The sequence below is a fragment of the Dreissena polymorpha genome, chromosome 4 (genome assembly GCF_020536995.1).
Source record: "Dreissena polymorpha isolate Duluth1 chromosome 4, UMN_Dpol_1.0, whole genome shotgun sequence".
NCBI lineage: Eukaryota > Metazoa > Mollusca > Bivalvia > Myida > Dreissenidae > Dreissena > Dreissena polymorpha.
The window spans coordinates 77,451,906-77,460,855 of NC_068358.1; the positions used below are offsets into that span (position 1 = coordinate 77,451,906).

Genomic DNA, 8,950 nt, shown 5'->3' on the forward strand with positions numbered 1-8,950 from the left:
GGCTACATTAAAGACTGTGGCCATTTTTACACACTGTTTAACGGGAGCGTTTCAACAACTGCCACCACATTTGGATCCATAGCAACAATAACGTGCCATACAGGATACAGTCTTAACGGTAGCAGCACGTCAACGTGTGCGAGCAACGGACAATGGAGCAGCACTGGTCAACGGTGTACACTAGTCGGTGAGATTCAATTATGTTTTCATATATCGTTAAATTCAAGCTTTATTTTTAACTACCGTTCATTGATTTTTACATACTTTTCAAAGTATAATGCGTTATCGTTTTCCAGTGAATTTGTCAGCAACAATTTTACGTTGATGCGATCCGTTTGATAACAAATAACAGTATGCGTTATTTGTGCATTTTTTTATTTAATGTACCCCTTGAACTAGATAAATTTACAAACACTGATATTTCCTAGATCCTTTAAGTGGTCTATTTGCGTCATAAAAAAGTTTGATTATAGACTGCGGACCATTTTATCCACCTACGTACAGCCATCTGTCTACTGGATATACTACATATAATTCAACCGTGACAATAACCTGTTTTCCGGGCTACACACTTACTGGCAATAGGATTTCAAAATGCGATGGAAATGGGCAGTGGAGTTATAAAGACCAGAAATGCGTGCTTCAAACCGTATTTCTAGAAGTTCCAGAGGAAAGTTGTTCATCTGATGACAATGAGACGTGCATATGTGAAAACAGTTCTACCATGCAACCCGTGAAACCAAATGCCACATTTGATATGAGACATGAAAGTAATGTAACTTTTCCCACTAGTGGCCAAGGTATGACGAAGTATAAGCACATATTTAAAACAAAACAGTTCTTTAAAATCTGGTAGAAGACACGGTGATATTCTTGTTGAAACTATTACATACATGCATATTTTATCGATAGTTTTTATCAATTTTATTAAGCAGTTAAAGTACATGATTAACTACTGCATTTCAGAATACAATGTAATGTTCGAGTTGTCTCGTACTGATGTTTCAAGTATTATGAAAACAGTCTGTGAAACCTGCATTACTGAAAATAGTGACAGAATTGCCTTTTTTCTTGATTTTATAGGTGACTCCTGTTACATATTGAGGTGGGAAAACACATCAGTTGCGAACAATATAAGTTTCATAATGATATCATCCATTCTTCAACCAGGGCTATATCAAATAAGATTACACCAGCTGTTTCCATCTGGAGCAATACTTGTCACGGTTGACACGGAAAACAACGAAACCTATGATTTAGACATGTTTTGGAAATACATTAAACAAGATAAATTATGGATAAATGAAACCTTTACTTTTATTGAAGAAAAACATTTCAGGGTATGTTTATGAGTACATGCTTGTATATTATAATCAAATGTAAGGTGAAGACACTTACCTTTATTTCGATATTATTCAATTGACGTGTATGACTATCAAACGTTCCATTTAAAACACGGTTTGTTTATACTAACACTTTGACAATAGCATCAAAATAATTAAACTGAAATGTGAACAAGGATCATCTTAGTTCAATAGGCCACGGGTGTATTGAATAACTTTGTGTACATTTATTATAGTGGTCTGCAGAATGTTCAGTTTTAGTCGAACATTAACAGTATTCTTAAATTAAGTATAAAGTACTTTTTATGTATTTTGTAGTTTGTACTCCGTGCTAACGAATCGAAAGATGGGCTTCTTGGAATCGATAGCATACAGCTATTTAAAGGTATTGTCGTTCATAAAGTTATGTCAATTGTCATGACGAACGAGTATGATTGAATACCGTGATATTAGTTAAACTAATATTTTATGGCTCTACGCATTACTTTATAAGATTTTGCGGATGCGTTTATTTGCAAGTTTGTGTGCATTAAGACTTGGTCAGTTTTAATGTAATGTTGTGAAGGCTCAAACTTTCAATTCCCATTATAGCGTGTGACGTTCTTAACATTACTCACGGACATATAACTGTGGGCAACAACACAGCCTTTTTTCTCTGCGATGAAGGATATCGCCTGGTAGGAAATTCCAGTTCAACTTGTACAAACTGGACTTGGAACTCTAAAGCTCCGACATGTGAACTGATAGGTATGATACATTTTAATAATTATAAAACGCACCTCAGTCAGCCCAGTAGAACCAACGTCACCCTCATACCCGCTCTATAAAAATAACTTAAATACAATTGTGTATTACATGACTGCTTCTTCCTGTAATAATATGGTATAATTTGTAGACTGTGGAAGTCCTGTAGTGCCATCAAATGGTCATGTAACATCAAGTTTCACGTCTTATGGATCTATTTCAACCGTCAGTTGCAGCTCTGGCTATATTCGAAAAGGAATATATACGGGAGTTTGTAGAAGCAATGGGAAATGGTCCAACGAAAATACAACCTGTATATCAATCAGTAAGTACGGTGTTTTATATTTATAACATAAGCACATTGAAAGATTATGATAGCGTCTGTTCATGTCTGGTCACATGCGTTTACCGTAATTACTCTAAATGTTTCGGACAACCCCTTTTTTACAAAAATAAATATTTTTCTTAACTCACAATTTTTTGACATTCGGGTTTTCGTTAATAAAAGTAAGACTCTATATTTTCGGACAGTAAATTTAAAGCGCTATTTTACCAGATTGTTTCCCTGTTTCCGCTTATCAAGTGTCACTTCCATCATCTGTTTTTATGACTGAATTAGGTCATAAACCTAGCAGGTGAATGCCTTAGAGTAAATAACTATGTATACGGTAATAACACATGGTTTCACCCCTGAGAGATAACTGTGACGAATAATAAACGCTTCAGAACGTAAAGCACCCCTATTAATATACAAACGTTTGAAGGTGACTAAGACTGACGAAAAAACTATGAATTCATAGTTTGCAGATTTTTATTTAAGTGCATTAATTACAGGTTCACAGTGGAGTATTGGTAGATCAAAATCTCATCTTTGAACCCGTTGGTCGAAACAAGCATTGGAGTAATTTTCTGTACACAAGAGCATGCGAAATTATTTTTAATAACGTGTAAATATATGTAAAAGTAAAGTATACAATATGGCGTGGTGTCCGAAAACTTAGAGTAATTACGGTAATAACAGTCTGGCGTGTATTAATACACATTTATTCGCAATACAATGTTTCCGGAATACATGTTTCATAATTCCTATATATGTATACACGTATATTTATGTAATTTATTGTGGCTGTTACTTTAAGATTCTACCATGTCAAGTGCGGTTTATCCTGGGTGTTCAAATCAAGGATGGTACATCCGAGTCAATCTGACATTGCTGCGTAGTTTGTTTCCGAATTACAAGGATGAAATACACATTTATCTTGGGATTTCTTCATGTGTAGGCAGTGAAGTATATGAATATCTTCTGTTCGACAAGTTCTTCCAAGAATGCATGACGCAAAGAAAGGTAACATTTCATTTTCGATAATTGGTTTTGTTTGTGTTAATTTAATTTATTTGTGTAAATTGCATATGACATAATGTTAAAAATTGTCTATCATTTGGTAAACTTCTGGTGATACAATAAATTATTGTTGAAGGTTTCAGCTAATCTAAATATCTTCGAGAACCAAATGGTGCTAATATTCGACCCCCAAAACAGTTCTGCGTCCAACCCATTCAACTGGACATTGAAAGTAGATTGCTATGCTGTCGATAAAAATATTATTACCAGCATCTCAACAAACCAATTGCACAGCGCTGAGAAGAGCATAAGCATTTCTGTCTTCAGTGACCCCCTCTTTAGGGTAGTATTACCTAGTCACCCACTGCACATGCAATCAGGCGATAAGGTGTATGTAAAGGTTTCCAGTTCTATCCTTGATCCAGATATTAAGCTCTTGCTTAAATCATGTTACGTCCGACCTGCGTTGGAAAGTGATTCACGGCTGGACATTGTACTTATAGAAAATGGGTATTCAGTTCAATTTTGTTTACATTAATAAATGTATATTGTAAAAACGAATCTAAATTGTAAATCAAGTATTAGAGTAAAATAAAAATATGGTGTTCTATTATTTGCTTTAGTCTACATGTCTGAACTTAAACTTGGAGATGAGAACACTTTTATAACAAGTATAAATTTTTTTACATCAAAGAGAAATACAAAACAAACACCATCTATTTAACAACCCGGCTTACGTTGAAATATGCAAGAAGATGTGTCTGAATAACGAATTATTCTGATAGCTTTTCTTTATTTCAGTTGCGAGGTAGAGAGCAGCACCCATATGATTTCCGTTGAAGCCCACGAGATCCAATTCATGTTCCTCAACTACGCGTTAGTTGCTCTCCGTGAAGGAATGAATATCCTCTGTGATGTAGCTTACTGTAACGCCATAGACCACTCCGTGAACTGTTTTCAGACATGCAGTGGGATGTTAAGGCCTGTTATCATTGGCTGAGAACTGTTATCAGGGACGGGAACAGGGCGCACGTGTCTCCCCTGTCCCCCCTCAACAGCTGACTCCAAATATAATCCGAGGCGTTTTTTACATTTGAATTGCATAGACAATTTACATAAACATATGTGACAGTGGATATGAAAATGGGTATTATGGCTTAAAAATCACATTTTAATGTTTTACTTATATTTTATTTCAACATTCTGTTAGAAACAAACCGCAAAAAATCAGGTTTCGATGATTATTAGTTTTCGAGATATTGACCTTAACGTAATACCGCTGTTTAGTGCAAAATGGTCCGTGTATATACCGTCTTTTCCTTTTTCATTTAACATTCGAAACAACGAAACACGAAAATCAACGCATATAAGTTCATATTCCGTTTTCTAATAACCGAAACTTAAACAAAATACGAAAACAAAATTAATTTCTTTATATCGTTTTTCGTTGTACTTATTATAAAACAAAAAACGAAATTGATTTCCCTGTTCATATTTTGTTTCAATTCATATGACAAAAATAAATGTTTGAAAATTGGAACGGATTGTTTGATCTCGTTTCCCGTTCTTGGTTTGAAAAAAACGGTATACGAAAAAAGAAAAACGAGTGGCGTTTGCGGGATGTGCTGCTCTCTTGGGGAGGTAACTCTTCAGTGGCTTTTTGCGCGTATTTTTCTCCCTTACATACGACTTAATCACTTATTTCCATCAGCATGACTTCCTACGTGCTTTTTCGTGGAGGTAAAGACACGCCCGTAAGGTACAGAGACGTGGATATTTTCAGTTGTTTTTCCAGGTATTGTATTTTTCCAATTTGAAATGATCATACTCTTGACATCGAAAGGTTTTCCAACGTACCTGTATTTCATGCCGATCCAGCTGATTAGATAGGGCTATAATTAGCCTCTTATGACACTTCTTGTTCTTTGCCCCTATGCTCTTTTATCATTGGGGAGTTCCTTACATTTTAAGAGCTGCAATACCCCGTCCCCTGAGTCCCGTATTCCTATTTGTATTACCCGTAAGACCCGCATGACAATTTAAGGACACAATAATCGGCGGCGGCTGCTGAAATGTCCCTATGTTTTACTTTTAACGTCACCTTGCATAATAAAATAAATAAAAAAATGTTATAATCTTATGGAACGGTAAAGTGCAAGGTGTCTTATATATAATTTTCAATTCGTTCGATTAATAACAAATACATGTTGCATTTAACAACTGCATAGTGATATGTCTAGTGATTTTAGCTCTAACACAAGAGTTATAACCAAACACCTTATATGAAACCGCTTTGCACTTGAAGAAAATGAAATTAACTTAAATATAATTAATAAATGTGCCAATTTAATAACTCATTAAACAACATATTAAATGTTCCTCGAAAGAGCGCCCAAGATATAGTTAATGCTAACAAGATATATACATTCCAATGATATTATAACGCCGCTTAATATTTGTTTCTTTAAACGTTACGTTACTTACAGAAGGCGAATATCATGCGTCACGCCTAAAGAATCTACTTGCACTCGTTGAAATGTTCCGTTTAAGACCTTGGTGGTCTCCTAAAATGAAACTCGAATGCCATTATAGAAAGTGTTTACATTTGTAACAATACGCATGTACGTGTATGATTTTCTGAGTCAATGATATAAATAAGGAGCGCGCCATCACGCGTTCGCTTGAATGATCTGTTAAAGTACATTTATTAGTCGAAAAGTGTATTATTTTATTCGTTGTATACACACCAGTTCATTTTAACAGTCCTTCAAAAATTGGACAAAATGTGTACACCAAACAAAAACGTTATTAAAATAAATAAATAAATTTGTAACAAAGTCAGAGTTGTAACTTATTAAATAAAATCCATTGACAAAATGTACTAAACTTAGCGTTGATTTTTCTGTTTTTTTGAATGATGTGTTCTCGCAAAGAGTTTCAAATAATTTTATAATTGTTATAAGCAAATTTTCTTTATTCTATAAAGGGAGCACCAAATATATTCATGCTGATTAAATTGAAAAAGAACTCAGTGCGTGAACCGATAGCTTTATAACAACATAAATTAAGACATTCAGGACCAGTGTCGCAGCCTACATTTGCAACTTGTTGCAAATCACTAGTTGGATGCAAGAACTGCATGGACACCTGGTACGAGAGCCCACCGCCAGCCAGTTACCCGAAGTGTATGAGCCAGGACGGCACACGACGTGCCATGACAGGGCTTTATGAGGCCGTGCATGCTCTTAGGAATAATTCACCATACTAATTGAATGTACATGTACATGTGTATATGTTTAGCAATAATGTGGATTTTTTATTTCATTTCTTTAACAGATATGAATACAGTGCTGTAAATAATTCGATTTTTGTGTATTACTTGAAGAGAAAGGCTACGCCGAACAAAGATATTTTATTGTGCAATGATTATTGTAATGCATGTTATACATTAAATCAAATCCATGACTTGAAACAAAAGCAGGCATGTATATTGGTATATAACTTTACTGTTGATCTATTCATTATTCCATTAGACTAGCCAAAAAGAGCTGTGCCAAGACTCGTCTATTCTTCCTCTATAATACATGTAATAGTGAACATTTTATTATTCAAAATAATAGTTTCAAAGGGAGGAAACTGCGCACTAAGATAAATCATGAGTTATCATCCAAATAAAGCTGCGCAGCGCCCCTCGTTTTCCGTTTTCCGTGTATCGTTTTATCAAATCAGAACGATAAAAGAGAGCAGGCGCTTTGTTTCAATTTTCAAATATTGATTTTTTTAAATTTAAATTGAAACGAAATAGGAATAGACATACACGTTTCCTGTTTTGTTTTGTAATTAGTAAAACGAAAAACGATATAAATAAGTCGATATGTTCTTTGTTTTTTGTATTTGTTTCGGTTATAAGAAAATCGGAATATGAACTAATATGCGTTTATTTTCGTGTTGTCGAATGCAAAACGAAAAACGAAAAGACGGTATGTACACGGACCGAACGGATTGTTTGTTCCCGTTTCCCGTTCTTAGTTTGAAAGAACGGTATACGAAAAACGACAAACGAGTGGCGTTTGCGGGATGTGCTGCTGTCTTGGGGAGGTAACTCATTAGTGGCTTTTTGCGCGTATTTTTCTCCCTTACAAATGACTTAATCACTTATTTCCATCAGCATGGCTTCCTACGTGCTTTTTTTCGTGGAGGTAATGTCACGCCCGTAAGGGACAGAGGCGTGGATATTTTCAGTTTGTTTTTTCAGGTATTGTTTTTTTTCCAATTTGAAATGATCATAATCTTGACATCGAAAGGTTTTCCAACGTACCTGTATTTCATGCCGATCCAGCCGATTAGATAGGGCTATAATTAGCCTCTTATGACACTTCTTGTTCTTTGCCCCTATGCTATGTTAATTAGTACTTATTTTAAAAAAAAACTCGTTTTTATCCTATTACCATGGGGGGGGGGGGTCCTTACATTTTAAGAGCTGTAATACCCCGTCCCCTGAGTCCCGTATTCCTATTTTTATTACCCGTTAGACACGCATGACATTTTAAAGACACAATAAACGGCGGCGGCTGCTAAAATGTCCCTTTGTTTTACTTTTAATGTCACCTTACATAATAGAATGCAAAGTTGTATTAGTACAGCCACTATTGAAAGAAAGAACAGGACGAAAGGAGAATAAATATATAAGAAATGTTTTAATCTTATGGAACGGTAAAGTGCAAGGGGTCTAATATATTATTTCCAATTCGTTCGATTAATAACAAATACATGTTGCATTTAACAACTGCACTTGTGATATGTCTAGTGATTTTAGCTCTAAAACAAGAGTTATAACCAAACACCTTATATGAAACCGCTTTGCGCTTGAAGAAAATGAAATAAATGTACCAATTTAATAACTTATTAAACAACATATTTAATGTTCTTGAAAGAGTTATTGCTAACAAGATATGAACATTCCAATGATATTATAACGCCGCTTAATCTTTTTTTCCTTTAAACGTTACGTTACTTAAAGAAGGCGAATATCATGCGTCACGCCTATAGAATCTACTCGCACTCGTTGAAATGTTCCGTTTATGACCTCGGTTGTCTCCTTAAATGAAACTCGAATGCCATTATAGAAAGTCTTTACATATGTAACAATATGTGTATGATTTTCTGAGTCAATGATATATATGAGGAGCGCTATCAGCGTCGCTTGCATGATCTGTTAAAGTACATTTATAAGTCGAAAAGTGTATTATTTTATTCGTTATATACACATCCAGTTCATTTTACAGTCCTTCACAAATTGGACAAATCTGTACACACCAAACAAAACCGTTATTAAAAATAAATAATAAATTTGTAGCAACGTCAGAGTTGTAACTTATAAAATAAAATCCATTGACATAATGTTTCTATACTAAATCGTTTTTTCTGTTATTGAATGATGTGTTCTCGCAAAGAGTTTTCAAATAATTTTAATTGTTTATAAGCAAATTTTTTTTATTTTATAAGGGAGCACCAAATGTAA

The 8,950-nt window shown here is 34.6% G+C and overlaps 1 protein-coding gene across 2 annotated transcripts in view; it reads left to right on the forward strand.

Annotated features, from left to right (window-relative positions):
• LOC127878200 (sushi, von Willebrand factor type A, EGF and pentraxin domain-containing protein 1-like) overlaps positions 1–4,831 on the forward strand; it is a 29,903-nt gene extending 25,072 nt beyond the window's left edge. Inside the window, exons 14-22 of one of the 2 annotated variants that reach the window (XM_052424687.1) lie at positions 14–187; positions 474–800; positions 1,084–1,340; positions 1,662–1,728; positions 1,935–2,090; positions 2,239–2,412; positions 3,227–3,432; positions 3,566–3,939; positions 4,231–4,831. In XM_052424687.1, coding sequence (XP_052280647.1) covers positions 14–187; positions 474–800; positions 1,084–1,340; positions 1,662–1,728; positions 1,935–2,090; positions 2,239–2,412; positions 3,227–3,432; positions 3,566–3,939; positions 4,231–4,429 — 1,934 coding nt within the window. In that variant the 3' untranslated portion in view covers positions 4,430–4,831. Of the gene's footprint in view, positions 1–13; positions 188–473; positions 801–1,083; positions 1,341–1,661; positions 1,729–1,934; positions 2,091–2,238; positions 2,413–3,226; positions 3,433–3,565; positions 3,940–4,230 lie in introns of those variants that run through there. The other variant, XM_052424688.1, reaches the window with a different exon arrangement.
• The last annotated feature ends 4,119 nt before the right edge of the window (positions 4,832–8,950 follow it).